The 17,342-nt window shown below is 29.2% G+C and overlaps 3 protein-coding genes across 4 annotated transcripts; all 3 read right to left on the minus strand.

Annotated features, from left to right (window-relative positions):
- Positions 1 to 1,529: 1,529 nt before the first annotated feature.
- Positions 1,530 to 7,276, minus strand: LOC107981760 (the record flags this gene model as incomplete). The annotated part of the gene is made up of 5 exons (XM_031933360.1): positions 7,260 to 7,276; positions 3,204 to 6,711; positions 2,746 to 3,132; positions 2,379 to 2,598; positions 1,530 to 1,769 (listed from the first exon to the last, which is right to left on the minus strand). Coding segments are annotated over exons 1-5 (4,372 nt in total), but the record flags the coding sequence as incomplete, so codon positions are not given.
- A 602-nt stretch (positions 7,277 to 7,878) lies between these two features.
- Positions 7,879 to 11,579, minus strand: LOC116418298. Of its 2 annotated transcripts, XM_032602235.1 has the most exons (3): positions 11,465 to 11,579; positions 10,506 to 11,375; positions 7,879 to 10,414 (listed from the first exon to the last, which is right to left on the minus strand). In XM_032602235.1, exon 3 carries the CDS (start codon positions 9,317 to 9,319, stop codon positions 7,964 to 7,966), a length of 1,356 nt encoding a protein of 451 aa, XP_032458126.1. In that variant the 5' UTR covers positions 9,320 to 10,414; positions 10,506 to 11,375; positions 11,465 to 11,579; the 3' UTR covers positions 7,879 to 7,963. The 2 variants fall into 2 exon arrangements, with proteins under 2 accessions (XP_032458126.1, XP_032458125.1); XM_032602234.1 differs by lacking the exon at positions 11,465 to 11,579 and having other exon boundaries at positions 10,501 to 10,598.
- A 1,916-nt stretch (positions 11,580 to 13,495) lies between these two features.
- On the minus strand, positions 13,496 to 15,829 carry LOC116418299. Its single transcript, XM_031933361.2, has 5 exons — positions 15,284 to 15,829; positions 15,046 to 15,211; positions 14,768 to 14,969; positions 14,482 to 14,664; positions 13,496 to 14,380 (listed from the first exon to the last, which is right to left on the minus strand). The coding sequence occupies exons 1-5, from the start codon at positions 15,349 to 15,351 to the stop codon at positions 14,244 to 14,246; spliced, it is 756 nt and encodes a 251-aa protein (XP_031789221.1). The 5' UTR covers positions 15,352 to 15,829; the 3' UTR covers positions 13,496 to 14,243.
- Positions 15,830 to 17,342: the final 1,513 nt, after the last annotated feature.

Raw genomic sequence — 17,342 nt, forward strand, 5'->3', positions numbered from 1 at the left:
TTTTACAAATTTCTACAACTCTTACATTTAATATTTTCATGTAAAAACGTAATCTCTAAAAAAAAACTTTAAGCAAAGTAAAAAGGTTAGGCGAGTTTGATATATTGCACATTATCATGCATGTTAATAAAATAACTTAACAAAATAAAATAATTTTGTATACTACTAAATTAGAGATCAAAAACCAACTGAGATCAATTAAAGAAGGCAATTTTTTGTTTACAATAAAATGACATTTCCAAAAACAACTGAGATCAATAAAAAAAAGTCAAGTTTGTATTAATTATTTTATTTTATTCACAATACAACAAACAAAAAATCTTTGTGTTTTATTGAAGGCTAAGGACAAATGATTGCTGATTTTAACTTAAGTAATATATTGATCAATTACAAACAACTCAAGATACTACGTAACTTGCCATGCCCGTTTCACTTTATTCATAGGTGAACAACGAAATTTTTTTTTAAACGCTACAACGTTATACCAAGTTTGTTCATGTTTTTAACTTTTTACAAATCTTTTAAAGTATGCAGAATTTCATGAATACTATTTTAAAAGTAATTGTTAGTGCATATTTTCTACTTTTAAATGAATACAATTTCCATGACTAAAATTTCTATATATTTTTTTTTTACAAAAGGAAAAAATGATTTATTGAATTCTTTTTTGTTCAATTACATTTAGTAATCTACATTACAAATTTATTATTATATATATAATAATAAAAATAACAATGAAGTTTGTGTACACAAGTTAAATATGCAGAAAGCTACACATTGCAATTAGACAACACCATGAATAAAGTGAAACGGGCATGGCAAGTTACGTAGTATCTTGAGTTGTTTGTAATTGATCAATATATTACTTAAGTTAAAATCAGCAATCATTTGTCTTAGCCTTCAATAAAACACAAAGATTTTTTGTTTGTTGTATTGTGAATAAAATAAAATAATTAATACAAACTTGACTTTTTTTTATTGATCTCAGTTGTTTTTGGAAATGTCATTTTATTGTAAACAAAAAAATTGCCTTCTTTAATTGATCTCAGTTGGTTTTTGATCTCTAATTTAGTAGTATACAAAATTATTTTATTTTGTTAAGTTATTTTATTAACATGCATGATAATGTGCAATATATCAAACTCGCCTAACCTTTTTACTTTGCTTAAAAGTTTTTTTTTAGAGATTTCATATCTTTTTAAGCGACCTTATTAAAGTATCTCAAGTTTGTTATAAAAATGAAAACCATAATAATACGCAATGCATCAAACTCGCCTAACTTTTGTACTTTGGTCAAAAGTTTTTTTTTTTGAGATTTCATGTCTTTTAGAACAAAGGTATTAAAACACATTAAATTTGTTCTAAAAATAAAATGTAAACATTTTTAGCACCTCTTGGCCATTGTTTTTTAGTAACATCATTATCGCTGATGTTAAACCACTGATTATGTTGTCGTAACATATTAGTATAATGACCCTGAGAAATATTACCATGGTGAAATATCCCACTTGCAACCCTATACTTTTTACCATTGATGTCAACCTTAGCTAATGGTATTCCATTTATTTTTAAATTCGTTATTTTTACAATATCGTTATCATCAGTACGATCAAATAACATCAATTGTAAAATCACCAATGTATTACTGATTACGTAATCAGCTTTTTTAATCTTTTTTAACTGACAACCGTTATCACAATAATTTTCAATATCTTGCCAATTGCCAATATTATAATCTATGATTTGTTGTAATGTACAAACTCGAAAATCTGGTAAGAAAAGATTAACGATATAATTATTAGATGTATTACTATGTTGTCTTTCATCGCATCCAGGACATCTGATTGTTTCAATTAGTTGGTTATTCAGAATATTTTGTAATATAAGTGACTTATTGCATAGACTTAATAAAAATTCTGCCACATCTTGCTGCGTATCGGTTTGAAATTCTTCACCAGCGAACTCTCTTAATTTTTGAATATCGACATTAGTTTTATTAATATATTGTTGAAATACTAATTTGACAGTGTCTGTATGGCTATGTTGTAATAATATTCTTCTAATAGTTGTTGAATGAAATAAGCTTTGTGCACAGGCATTGGCATAGCAAGAAACTCCATCATTGTTAGGTAAACCAGAAATATCCGAAGTACTATCGGAAATATGATTTAAATTACTTTCAGCGTCTGTCAATAATTCATTTTTTTTTATACACCATCGCGTATCATACACTTTTAAACTTTGAATTTGTTTGCGATCTTGTGGAATATCAAAGCTATTTAGATCTGGTCGATATTCTTTTCGTAATCTATTATACTCAAGAATAGCTGTCATGTCTGCAGTGCAACACGAAGGATCAAAGTTAATAAGATGCAAACCTTCTAAAGTAGTTACTCTAGAAGCTGCAACGTACGTTTGACCATTACTAAATACATTGTTTCCTGCTTCAACGACAGCATTTGTCAAGCTTAACCCTTGACTTTTATGAATTGTTATTCCATAACTATTACAAATTGGAAATTGTTCTCGAGTGATAGATATTTTATCCATGATAATAAATTTATATTCCAATCGAGGTATTTCATGTTCTTTTCCGGACTGTAATACAATGCGTATACTTGTAATCTCCGTAGATCTATCTTTAGAAAGAGAAACTACAGTGCCGATTGTTCCGTTTACTAACCCAATAGAAACATCAATATTCCTTCTTAACATAACTTTAGAACCGATTTTAATTGTAATTACGCGATCAATACCACAAAAATTGTCTTCATCGTCGTTCAATAATTTCAAGACTTTTTTTTGTAGATTTTTTTCACATTTGTATGAATCTTTGGCAACAAGATTAATTTCTTCTGAATCAATGGTAAGCATCATTGCTTCATTAATGGCATTGCACATTTTTTTGGTAGGTAATAAGCACACTGTATCTACTGGTAATTTTTTTAAATAATTACATAATTCTTGAATATTCTTCGAGTAATCATTACTTGTAAAATCAATTTTTCTTGTTTTCAGTACATTTATATCAGAATGAGTCATAAAACCTAATCTAATACGCGAAAGAATTTCTGAGTATGCTTGATCATTTTTTTGTCTCATGTTGATTGTTAATTCATCATATTCGAATAGCTCCCACAAATTAAAAGTAATCATCGATTTGATATACTTATCAATTTGTTTTTTTTCATTCCAACAAATACAAAATCTTCGCGAACTGGAGGAAGTTGCAGCAAATCACCAAAAACAAGAACGTTAATTTTCCCAAACCATCCATCCTCAGTATCAGATGTATCGAATATCTCAGTTAAACGCAAATGAATATACATGAAAGTAATATTCGATACCATCGATATTTCATCTATAATAATCAAGTCAACATTCTGCAATGTCTGTCTTATTTGTTTTAAAGCTGGTCCAGATAATTCTTTATACTCTGCTGTGCCGCCGTGTTCTACTGGAAGTTGCAATAATCTGTGAATTGTAAGTCCTTGGATATTATATGCAGCAATTCCAGTAGGAGCTGTGACGGCTGTATCTTTACAACGGTGTATTTTATTCCATGAAACTAAATTTTCAATGACAAAACTTTTACCCGTTCCTCCAGGACCGCTTACAAACATTCTTAGTATTTTACTATTTGATTGTATAACTGAAGTTATTTTGTTGAAAACTCTTAGCTGGTCTGTATTAAATTTCGCAATCGAGTTTTGTAGGTCTTGTTTACTAATAATAGCTTTTTCTACAACAGCTTGAAAATCATTCATAGCATTTTCTACTTCAATCGGTACACAGCCATCAGGTATATGAGCTGAATTTTTGGGCGTATCTGCTACACTTTGTTCTAATTGATTCTGAATTAATTTATTCATATTATCCATAGCTTCTTGTATAATTGTACATTTATCATGGTACTTCATCGCTTGTGCTAGCTCATGCTGTTGTTTTTTAAAAGATTCACAATATGTTCCGTCAGAACCTTTTAATTCATCTAAATCCCTCCAAGGTTTAAATAATAATAACAACGCATGGTAGTAAGCTTCTAACTGATTATTTGGATTAAACTGATAGTGATTTATTAAATAAGGTTTCTTGCGTTTTTTACAATACAAGCCGTTTGACATTTCATAATACTCAGCTTTGTAAATTGGGTTTTTCTTTGAAATCTCAAACCACTTAGCAAAATCATACAAACATAATGAATCTAATTCCTTTGGTCTGTTGGGATAATGATTATCTATGAAAGAATCATAAAATAAATCTGTTGAATCTTCTGGAAGATTTTTGATTTCATTAAATGGCTTTAGTTTTCTACCCCTTATAATATTAACATTCAACCATTTAACAATTGTTTCGGGATCAGTACTATGCAAAGGATGTCCTAACAAAACATCAGCGGCTTCAATCGCTCCACATTCTCTATGTTGTAAGGCACGTACAGCAAAAGCCCAAAGACGGTTAAACAACGGTTTATTTGATTGTATATCTGCGAAATCTAAATTGCTCTTTTCACCTTTTGTACCATATTTGCTTACGTATTTGGTCAACAAATAAGAAGATTCTCCAATATATTGAGCATCGTTATTTCCTTCCCAAATGAGCAATAGAGCAGGCATATAATCATTAATATTCTGTTCATCTGTTGTTCTAGGTAAATCATAAAATCGAGATTTATTTTTTAATTTATTTCGATTCGAAATAGCAACAGATACGTCTCTTAAAATTATTCTATCAGTTACGGGGCGAGGAAATCCGAAACGACAAGCAGTTGAAAATCCAGTTTTTGTCTGTTTCTTGCGCATACAATAATCGTTGTGTTTGTGCTGTTGATAGGCTAAGACGCGACGATGAAGTTCTGGCGAAATCTGTTTATCTAGAATGTGACATGTTATATGTTGTAAGATAAACTCTTGCACTTCTTCATTCGAACTTGTACCATAAATCGGAGCATCCTGGATCCAAAACAAACAATGATAATGGGGTAATCCTCTACCTTGGTATTCACGGACCCAGTAATAATGTGTAACTTTTCCAATCGGATTTGACTTAGATAGTATATAAGCTAACACAGCTTTGAATTTATTTTGGAAATATCTAGCAGTTGATACCGGGTCTGCAGCTATTAATTGCGAAATAGAACGACTATCATTCCACCCATTTACTTGTTTTATATATTCCGCTAGTGCAGACCACATCCACTCTCCTGGGCTGAAAGTGATAAAGAAAGTAGCAGGTCCGTACTCGCGTGCCATACACCTCAATTCATTACGAACTTTTTTCCAATACGATTCAGTACCTGGCAAACGAGAGAAAATGGTATCTAAATTACCATCTAGTTTATTTTCATTTAACATTTGCAGAAATTCTTTGACCGTGTACTTATACCTTGGATTGATGATATTAAGCATTTGAAATATTCCAGCATTTATTTGTCTCAGTGTATTATTGTAAAGTGAAAAAAACAGATATTGAATATTCAATCTAAATTGTGAATGTTTCGATGCTAATCTACTCTTAATATAATCGAAATCTCTTAAATTAGGCTTTCTTTCAGCATGTTGCCCATATTTTCCGTAAGGATATAAATCAGGAAAGCATTTGAGATCTAAATCTTTTCCTCTGTTATCTAAAGCAGCAGCGGAAACTTGCAACATCTGGTAAAGTGCAGTATCTGATTCATTCTTTTTTTTGTCATGCAAAGGATAAATGGTGTAATGGTCATAAAAAGGGTCCGTCTCAGATTTTTGGGTTAATAACGGACGTACTGGGGGTTCGTTTGGTACTGTATTTGTTTTAGGTGTACATTCTTCTTCTGCGTTTTCATGATTTTCTTCATATTCTAATTGCTCGTGTAGTGTATCCAATAACATTTGGGGATTAGATGGAAGTTCAATTTTTTCATAAATAGAATTATTTTTCTTTAGCCACTGTAACGCCTTCCATACTTTGTTTATATCAATGTAATCTTCCCAAATTTTATTAGCTTTTGTTGGGTGTGTTCGAATCAAGATATATAATTCGTGATCTGCATTAATGGGATCAGTATCAGGACATATCTTTTTTAAAGTCTCTTCTAGTGGTAAAGGTAAATGAAATGTTCTACCAATTACTTTATCAATTTTTACATAATGAGGAATATTTTTATTCATAACGGTATTTAGTTTCGTAATTGTTTGAAAAGCTTTTGCCCTTTGTATTAAAATTTTCTCTATCATATTGAGACTTCTAATTTCTTCTGGAACTTCTCCCACAAAAAGGTTATTTAAAATACAGTTGGATGGCATGATATTTTTTCTTAAATTTGTTAAACAAGGTCTGCATATAGAATTATCGGTAATGTTATGCAATTTCTTAAGTTTTTGAAAAAGATTTTCACGTTCTATGCCGAGTAATTCAAAAGCAACATTAGTTGCATTATTCTGATCATAATGTTGAATGTCTCTAGCACAAAATAGTCTTTCGCATGAAATACAAGGAATCGTAGGTGGATCCGTTACTATTTTTGTATATTCCTTGATGCCAATACAAAACTGCTCTTTTAATTCTGATTCATTTAAATTTACTTGATTCAGGTTTTTATTGCTTTTCATAGGTACACCAAGTTTCTTGGATTTTTGTATAATATCTCTTAATAACACTACATCTGCATCATTTAAAGCATTTTCTATGTCCAAAATAAAAGTATACAAATGTTTCAATTCATAAAGAGATCTTTGAATCGTTCGCAAATGAGGATAATGAGATGATAAAACTTGCAACTTTAAAAATTTTGAAGTACATAATAGGGGTTGGTTATAACAAATGTTTGGATGACCAAGCTTATCAATATTGCGTGATTGAGCTGAACATATATCTATAGATAAAAAAAACTTGTAAGCATTTCTGAAAGTCACTTTAAGAATATCTAAAAAAAATGCTTGTAGCTCTGTTAATATATCAATATCGATAGTTTTACAGTAACCATTGCATTCCCAAACTTTACCTTTTTTATTTTTTTCTTCAATAATAAGTGGTAAAATATTGGTGGTTTGTCCTTTTTCATTTAAAATAACTTTATTATTAATATTAAAATCGTTAAATAATCCAAGCCGAAAATCATACGCTGCATCAGAAAAATATGGTTCTGAGGAGGAAGTATGTTTAGGAATACCGCATAAAGCAGTTAATGCACAGTCTATATTATCCGTAATAGATATATTACCTAATCGAGTCAATGACAATTCAATTTTATTTTGTAGATTTTTCAACACTTTTCTTACTTTGTTGATATATTCATCTCGAAGATAAATGGAAGTAGATACTAAATTTTCAGCCTCTAATCTGCGTTGTGAAGAAGAAAATGAACAATCCAATTTAATCATAATATTGGTAATAAAATTTTCACTGTTTTTTATTAATTTTATTGTACTATCCTTAACAACATTAATCACATTGTATTTCTTTTTAATTTTGTTCGCCATTGCAATTTTGTTTTTAATTTTATCGTAGTATTTATTTTGTCTTTCTACTAGTTTTTCACGATTATCCTTGTATTTGTTCCTGCGCTTATTCAAAATGTCAGTTTTGTTATTTGAATAATGTATTTTTCTTTTACTTAGTATCTTTTTCTTGTGCGATTCATAATATTTTTTATTTTTTAAACTTGTCTTACTATTAGAATCTAAATAATTGTTTGTCTTTTCACTACATGATTTATTGTAACTTTGAGAGTTTGGATTACAATCAGATTTGTTATTATCATCAATGCTTTTTGTATTGTAATCGTGCGCGTTTATATGGAGTTGTGAACTCGATTCATTATTACTAAGAGAAGAAATAGATTTTTCATTTTCAGTGACTTTACACGATTTATATTTTTTGACAATATTAATATTTTTTGGAGGCGATAACTGATCAACTAAACATTTCTGAGTTTCATCAATTACACTTTGATTGCTATGTGCAGTTCCAGTTTTACATTTTTTCATTCGACGTTTGTCTCTTCGAGCTTGTAAAATTTTATCTTTATTTTTTTGATAGTATGTTTTTTTTTCTTGATTGCGAGACTATGTAGATTTGTTTCCCTATGGTTTTGTAATGAAGTTTCGTCCGTTATTTGATCGTTTGTACGTTTTCTATTATGCATAACATTGTTACCTAAACCGGAAATTGTAGCTCTTGTTTCAGTTATGGAACTAAAGTTAAATTGTGAACAATAGTTGGAAAAAGTACTAAGACATGGAAAATGTTCAATTGTTCTAGTTTCAAATATTTTTAACAAATGTTTACGCATTTCACTGTTATTATATACCATTGTCTCGGGTCTATAACCAAATAAAAGGGTCACAGCATAGGCTATAGAATAAACACCACAATCTGTAGCATTTTTTTGGGACTGAACTGTTTGAAATATAATCGGTTTCTTTTGTTCATTAAAACAATAAGGATGTAACGTCTTTAAAACTATACTAATATCACTATGAAGTTCTTTATTATTCATTGAATCATACACAAATAAAGTACTAGTATCGTAATATGTACATACAAAATGACCTATTGTGGAGCCACGTTGAAATAATATTTGTATGTGTTTATTATTTTCATTTATATGCGAAATTTTTGAAATATTCTGTAAATACAACGTTGAGTAGGGTTGGTACGCAGAAAGTTGTTGTAACATTGTATGAAAATAATCTATGTGTTCATCATTGAGACAAGCATTATTAATGATAATATTTGTATCATATAATTTTCTAGGCTGAACATTTATAGGGATAGGTGTAATAATACAAGGGAAATGTGCGATGTACTTACTAACAAGTAATTTCAGTAAATGTGGACGCATGATATGAGTATTATACGTAAGAAGATCTGGTTTCATTTTGCATAATAAAGTTATTGCGAAAGCTATGGCGAAAATTCCACAATCTTTTTGATTCGTTTGTTGTTGAACCTTTGGGAAAATAACTCTCTTACCTTCCAGAAAATAATAAGGATGTAGCAATTTTAATGATTTTTCTAAATCTTTGTGCATTACTTTATTATTTATAGAATCAAAAACATAAATATAATCAGTGTCATAATAAGAAGTTACCCAATGTCCAGTATCGTTTGGATTATTGCATACTGAGGATAAATATATAATTTGTATATGCTTTTGATTTCTCGGAATTTCTGAAATAAGACCTAGGTATAAAAGTAAAGTTGAAAAGGGCTTATATTTTGAACATTTTGTTAGTAATAATAGAAAAAAATCAATGTCAGAATCTTCCAGCAAATCACCTGATGTAACACGTTTTCGTGCACATTCTGAGAAATTTTGTGTAATATTATTATCCATTTTATAATATTCTAACAAAATAGTCTACATAAACACTTAGCGGACTAATTAATGCCTTGTCGCTTAGAGCAGACGTACAAGTATCATATAAAAATATATTTAATATAAATTTGGTTTAATTAATCTTTGGTTGTTTGAAATAATGTAAAATTTATTTTAATTTAAATACATTAGCTATCTGATTATGGCTAATAAAAGCTGTTTTATAGTTATACAGTTAATGGTTATGACTTCGGCTGTTTGCAGGTAATACAGGCTTGTGGCTGTGGTTATCTATGGTTGATGTCTCCGATTGGTGGCTTCGGTTAGATACGTAGAGACTTGGCTACCCTGATAACAGTTGCAGATTTAAACAGATTAAAATGATTATAAACGATTAAAACGAATCACAATTTCTTATTGATTGGATTAATAAACGATTGTAATCCTCAACAGTGCTCCGTTTTAATAGTTTATAATCGTTTTAATCGGTTCTAATCTACAATTGTTTGCACGATAGTGTGGCTGTACTATTTGTAACTATATTTATGACTGACAGCTTTCGCTGAATATAGCAATATTCAACTGATATGACCATGGGGTATTTATATGGCTGTTGGCTTTGGCTGATGGTTTTGGCTATAATGGCTTAATTTAGCTGATGGTTTTGGCTAATGGCTTTTGCTGATGCATATGGCTAATGGCTTTGGCTAATGGCTTTGGCAATGGCTTTGGCTAATGGCTTTGGCTAATGGCTTTGGCTATGGCTTTGGCTAGATAAGGCAGGATTTTAGTAAAAATAAATGTTGGAAATATGGATAGATATTATTTTTAAAGGAATAATTATAACTGTAAGGATATTGTTTTGTAAATAAAAATAGACGGAAGGCAGTCTATATATACAGTAAAAAAAAAGAGAGAGAAAAATTGAAATTATTTATTTTATTGTTACATTGTGACAATTATTACAGTAATTTTATCAAAGTTCAGTAATACTATGATCAGTCATAATAACAAATTTCACTAAACTGCAATAATCAGTTATAATTACTTAGGATGTTAAATATCACACTTCATTAATATTATAGTCATTAGCTTTATTCAAAGACAGAAAACCTGAAAAAGAAATATGGTATAACATTAGAATATGAAAAAAGTCAATAAAAGTAATTGCAAACATGTATATAAATATGTATATATACCTTACAATTTTGTATTTTGTAGGACATAGAGAGTACCGTTATTCTTCAATCCAATTTTAGCTGTAAAATAAAAGAAAAAATTATGTAGATAAATAAAAAAAATCGTCTCTGGTAGAAAGTAAGCGAACTAATAAAAACTAAACGATTCTGGTTCAAAACATGGCAAAGATATGTAAAGGTAAAAAGAGTAATTACAAAAAAAAAATTAGAATCGTTTCTTAAGTAATAATATTTAAATAACTACTTAAAAGGTTAACTGTGGAAGCATGATGGGAAAGAGGTTAGAATAAGTTGAAAACTGATATAGTGGACACCATACTTATTGTACACATAAAAACTCTACACAATTGCATTTTCCTACACGGAAAAACTCTACGCAGATATTTTCTACACAAATATTTCCTACACTTATTTTTTATTATTTTACTACACTGCAAAACTCTACACAATATCATAACCTATTGTTATATCATTGTTACAACAATAGGTTATACGTTTGTGTAGAGTTTTGCAGTGTAGTAAAATAATAAAAAATAAGTGTAGGAAATATTCGTGTAGAAAATATATCTGCGTAGAGTTTTTTCATGTAGGAAAATGCAATTGTGTAGAGTTTTTATGTGTACAGTAAGTATGGTGTCATATAGTGTGAGTGTATTTAATTTGCTGTTTTTAATAACCTGTAAGAAACATAATTATCCTGAAAGATGTACGTCTCAACTCAGTGTTCGAGTCAGTCACATATGGTGGCATATATACAGTGTATTAATGCAAAGATGTAAAATTTTTTGTGTAGATGCTTGTTTTATTACATAGAAACAAGATAGCGTAACAATTTTATCTTGTCTGTCTTTGGTAGCTGTTCAAAATTTGAACATCTTGAAAAAAATCACCACACAAAAATTTAGCCCTCCAAGTATGATAGTTTTTAATTGAGTGCGAACAAAAATTATCAATAGTTACATACGACTGCTTGTTTTCTGATTTTGTTTTCGCTCTCAAAACTATCATACTCAGAGGTTTAAAATTGTACAAGGTGATTTATTTAAAGATATTGAAACAATATATCTAATTGTTTTGATTTCACGTGTTTCAGTTACATTTTCATATAAACACCTATTTGTACATTTTGTCCACTATAAGCCATAGGATTTGATGTGGAACACCTAGCAGAGTTTGTTAAGTAAAAATTATTACGCTAACCTGTTTGTGCATAATGAAACAAGTATCTACACTAAAATGTACAGCAAAAATTATAATGCTCTGCATATATGCCACCATAATGATATATACTACCTGCGACTGACTCGAACACTGAGTTGAGAATATCTATTAAGATAATTACATCTGGACTTCATCCTTGGTAATATTCAACACACAAATTGTAACTGATGTTTTTAAAATTCACGTGCATACTAGAGTAGTTAAGGCAGTGAACGTTGTGTGTGATTATGTATATGTTTGTGTGTATAGATGTGCAGGTTAGGTTACCACTCTTAGCACATGCCTTGTAATCTAAAAGTTTCCATTTAAATAATGTTAGAAAAACATATTTTTAATAATTTTTACCTGTTTTTGCTAAAATGAACGTTGACTTGCACCGAATAATTGGAAATCAACAGGTGGAATGTTGTAGAAAGTAAAAATGAAGTTGCATGTTATTTGCCAGGTGCTCTTTTCTCTCTCCCTTATTAAAGTTATTGGCTCCAAGCCATGTAAGCTATGTACTCTTGAAAATCTTTTATTCTTCCTTAATAAGCTGTTAACTCCAAACCATGTATACTCTACAAGCTTTTTTGTTATCAACATAAACACGTTGATTGTTTGTTGTTCTCACGCTCAGATACGTCACGTATACTTCTTTATACGCGGTTACATATGCGAGTCCAAAAAAATGCAACTGCGCATCCAAATCGCGCATGGATTGCTTTCTCATAAATTTCTGTCGTGAGCCGCGCGCGGGATTGCTTTCCCATAAGTTTCTGTCATCAACGGCGCACGGGATTGCTTTCTCATATATTTCTTCAACTATACGGCTATTTATGTAGCTCTAAAAAATTTATAACATTTTTTAACAAATGTTAGACGTTGTAAAATAAAGGTAAGTCACGTATATTAATAAAATAGAATAATAATTTGTACGAAATAAGTATAACCCTAACCCTAAAATATAATTAACTTTGTAGGCAGTATGATACACGAATCAATCTGGAACAGATTTAAATAAAATTTTTATTTTGAAAATCAAGTAACCTGCATGAAGAATATTGTTTAAATATGGAAAACGATAAAAATTCTGAAAATGTTCTGTACACATGTGTTTCTTGTGAAAAAACTTTTAAAAGAAAGAGAGATTTAATAATACATGAAAGAATACACTCAAAAAATAAACCACATATATGCACTATATGTAAAAAAAGTTTTACTCAAATGGGAAATTTAAATGTGCATATCAAGATCCATGATACTGTGAAAGCTTTTAAATGCTTAATATGCGAAAAAAGTTTCAAAACAAATGGGCAATTAAAAGTACATCAAAGTATACATAAAGGTTTGAAAAATTACAGTTGTAATGAGTGTAATAAGAAGTTCTCCCAAAATCAACATCTACAAACTCATAGATTGACACATACTGATCTATGTAACTTTACATGTCATATCTGTAATAAAACTTTTGTTAGAAAAGATGTTTTGGAAAACATGTAAACTCACAACATCCTAAAAATGTTTACACATGTAATTATTGTAAGAGAACATACGTTAACAAAAAATATTTGGAAAAGCACATTATGGCTCATATGTCTGGAAAAGTTAAAATTGTAAAAATTCTTAAAACTCTAAGACCTCCAGTTTTATCTGTACCCTTATTATAAATTATTAATTATACTATATATACACAATAAAAAATATTTGTTCAAAAACATTGTACTACTTATTTTATTTAATTAATTAACTTATTTTTTGTTTGAAATATATGTTGCCAAAAAGAACAGTTTTATATCATCGTAATCTCATAATAGTCTTTTTATTTACTTTATATTATAAAAAATATACGTAGACTTGATACATTGTTTGTACAAACAAATAAACAAACTTCATGCAAATACAAAATTATATAGAAATATTATGTTAACTTTTTAATATAGTAAATTCTATATTAGGAACTACAAATATACTTTTGTTTACGGAGTCATCTTTATCTTTAAAAGATACAATTCTCTTCTTGTAACAAGTCTTAAAAGTCATTTAAATTATTTAAATACTTGAACATGTAATTGAAAATCTTAAGTCAATTAGTCTTTGAAGTCATTATACTTTAGCGTGTAACTGAAAATATCATAATTATATATTAATCTTTGAAACTAATTAAACATTATGAAAATACTGTTATAATAAGAGTATTGACTTTTTAAATATATAATTATTTTAGTTTCGATAAACACGAGTATCACATATTTTTAGTCTGAAGAATAACTATCAAAATATGTTTCTAATATCACAGTCATAAAACTATGAATCACATTTTGTACCAAACTTGTACGTAATTAGTCTTATGATTTGTTATTCTTCTTTAATCTAGTTCAAAATTGTAATAGTATAAAATAAAAGCAAAGTAATAAATAAAAGCTTTGAACCGTAAAACTCAGAACATATGAAATATGTAACAGTAATTTTTTTTTAAATAATCAATAAATAATAGCTTTTAACCGTAGAACTCAAAATATATGGAATATTTTAAATGTAATTCAACATTTTTTGTCACTTGTGCGTATGCGTTTAACTGGTCGGCTACCACGTTGAACTTCTGCTGCTGTTAAAGCTGGTTTTTCAGCATCCAACTTTATGTTATTGATGCTATCGCAAAAAATTGTTACAAGGGAGTCTAAAAAAGAAAAGAAATTATCAAAAGAAGTCTACAAAAAATGGATTTTAATATCGCATATTAAATTTAAATGTCAAAAATTATATACATGTAAAGACAACCTTGGCCTTTTAATATTCCTGTAACAGTGACATAATCTCCAATTTCAACCTCACATTCCGTAAACTGTTTCACTTGAACAGTGATTTTTTTAATCCCATCGGTGATTGCTCCTAATCCATAAGTCATATGGCCACTACGATTGTGCAATAACGAAAACTTCGTTCTTATGTAGCCAGAAATTTCTAAAACAATTGGGAAATAGGTAAAAATAACAAATAAAACAATTGGGAAATAGGTAAAAATAACAAATTAGATAAAAAATATCAATTAAAAATTACTACTCACCTATTAGTCCTTCTAAAGTGTGTATGTTATCAAAAGTGGCCTTTTGAAGTTGATTCGTCGTTTGATTTTGTAAGTTGTGATAGCCCAAAAAAGAAACTTCTGTATTTTCCTTTATTATTACTTCAAATGGGACCAAATTACTTTCGTCCTTGATTTTCGATGGGGCAACAGCTCGACAGTGGCCACCATTAATACTTACTACCTATAAATAAAAAAGAAACAAAAATATACATATTGAAAACTATGGTATGATGTAAATAATAAGTAAGATAACTTACCCTGCTAGAACAAATTTCTTTAGATAATTTATTGATAAGATCTACGTCCCATACAAGAATAGGAATGCGTCTGTTTCCATTTGATACAACAAATTTAAATAATAAATCGTTCTTGCCAGGAGCTTTTGCAGGAGCAGTAATTGCATCGACATACCCCACAATGATTCTATAATGTAAACGTAAAAAACAATATAAAACGTGAAATAAAAACAAACAATATAACCTCACAAATACTTACGTGGTTACATCACGATCTTCCAAATACTCCATCTCCTCATCGGTTGTATAAGAAGAACTACAATTCATTTTTATAAAGTGAATGCACTGAATTGTTGGACTTTAAAAATGAATTTCTTTTAGCCAGACCAGATTAAAAAAACACAACGATTCTCTTGTATGACGATTATAAATAAAATCGGCAGTAAGTATATGGCGGGAAAGCATATAGTAACCTCAACCTGAATAGCGGAAATGAGCGGGATTTCGATATTTATGAGAAAGCAATCCCCTTACTCTTGGCCGTGCGCGGCTAACTTCACGGTCCTACCACATTTCGGGCTGAAGAATAAATAGGTGATTTCAGCATTTTTGGATTATCTACTCCCATATTATAAAAATAGGCAGCTTTTTCACTAATGTTTTTGTTGGAAATCATAGTTTAGCTCAGAAGACATGCTAATAAGCCAAAAAATCCAACCAATAATGATGATAAGTATTTTTTTTTGTATAATGAAAAATCCGAACACCAATATAGAAGTAAATATGTCACGGGCGCCGCGGCTCCGTCTGCTTCTCAAACTCGCCTTCGTGGCGCTACCGCGCACTTGATTCCGTAATGTTTTACGGCAAAGAATTGGTTTTTAGCTGTAAAAAATCGATTTTGGGCTGTAAACTCGAGTTATAAGCATTTTCATGATTTGATGCCAATAGAAAAAAGTTGTATTTTACAAATTTCTATAAACTTTATATTTAATATTTTCATACAAAACGCAAATCCGTAATGTTTACTGCAAATAATTAGTTTTTAGCTGTAAAAAATCGATTTTGGGCTGTAAACTCGAGTTATAAGCATTTTCATGATTTGATGTCAATAGAAAAAAGTAGTATTTTACAAATTTCTATAACTTTTATATTTAATATTTTCATATAAAACGTAATTTCGTAATGTTCTAAGGCAAATAATTGGTTTTTAGCTGTAAAAAATCGATTTTGGGCTGTAAACTCGAGTTATGAGCATTTTCATGATTTGATGTCAATAGAAAAAAGTAGTATTTTACAAATTTCTACAACTCTTACATTTAATATTTTCATGTAAAACGTAATTCCGTAATGTTTTACGGCAAAGAATTGGTTTTTAGCTGTAAAAAATCGATTTTGGGCTGTAAACTCGAGTTATAAGCATTTTCATGATTTGATGCCAATAGATAAAAGTTGTATTTTACAAATTTCTATAAACTTTATATTTAATATTTTCATACAAAACGCAAATCCGTAATGTTTTACTGCAAATAATTAGTTTTTAGCTGTAAAAAATCGATTTTGGGCTGTAAACTCGAGTTATAAGCATTTTCATGATTTGATGTCAATAGAAAAAAGTAGTATTTTACAAATTTCTACAACTCTTACATTTAATATTTTCATATAAAACGTAATTTCGTAATGTTCTAAGGCAAAGAATTGGTTTTTAGCTGTAAAAAATCGATTTTGGGCTGTAAACTCGAGTTATAAGCATTTTCATGATTTGATGCCAATAGAAAAAAGTTGTATTTTACAAATTTCTATAAACTTTATATTTAATATTTTCATACAAAACGCAAATCCGTAATGTTTTACTGCAAATAATTAGTTTTTAGCTGTAAAAAATCGATTTTGGGCTGTAAACTCGAGTTATAAGCATTTTCATGATTTGATGTCAATAGAAAAAAGTAGTATTTTACAAATTTCTATAACTTTTATATTTAATATTTTCATATAAAACGTAATTTCGTAATGTTCTAAGGCAAATAATTGGTTTTAGCTGTAAAAAATCGATTTTGGGCTGTAAACTCGAGTTATAAGCATTTTCATGATTTGATGCCAATAGAAAAAAAGTTGTATTTTACAAATTTCTATAAACTTTATATTTAATATTTCATACAAAACGCAAATCCGTAATGTTTTACTGCAATAATTAGTTTTTAGCTGTAAAAAATCGATTTGGGCTGTAAACTCCAGTTATAAGCATTTTCATGATTTGATGTCAATAGAAAAAGTCGAAAAAAAATATAGAAAAAAATAGAAAAAATCCGTAATGTTTT

This window comes from Nasonia vitripennis, unplaced genomic scaffold, assembly GCF_009193385.2.
Source record: "Nasonia vitripennis strain AsymCx unplaced genomic scaffold, Nvit_psr_1.1 unplaced0149, whole genome shotgun sequence".
NCBI lineage: Eukaryota > Metazoa > Arthropoda > Insecta > Hymenoptera > Pteromalidae > Nasonia > Nasonia vitripennis.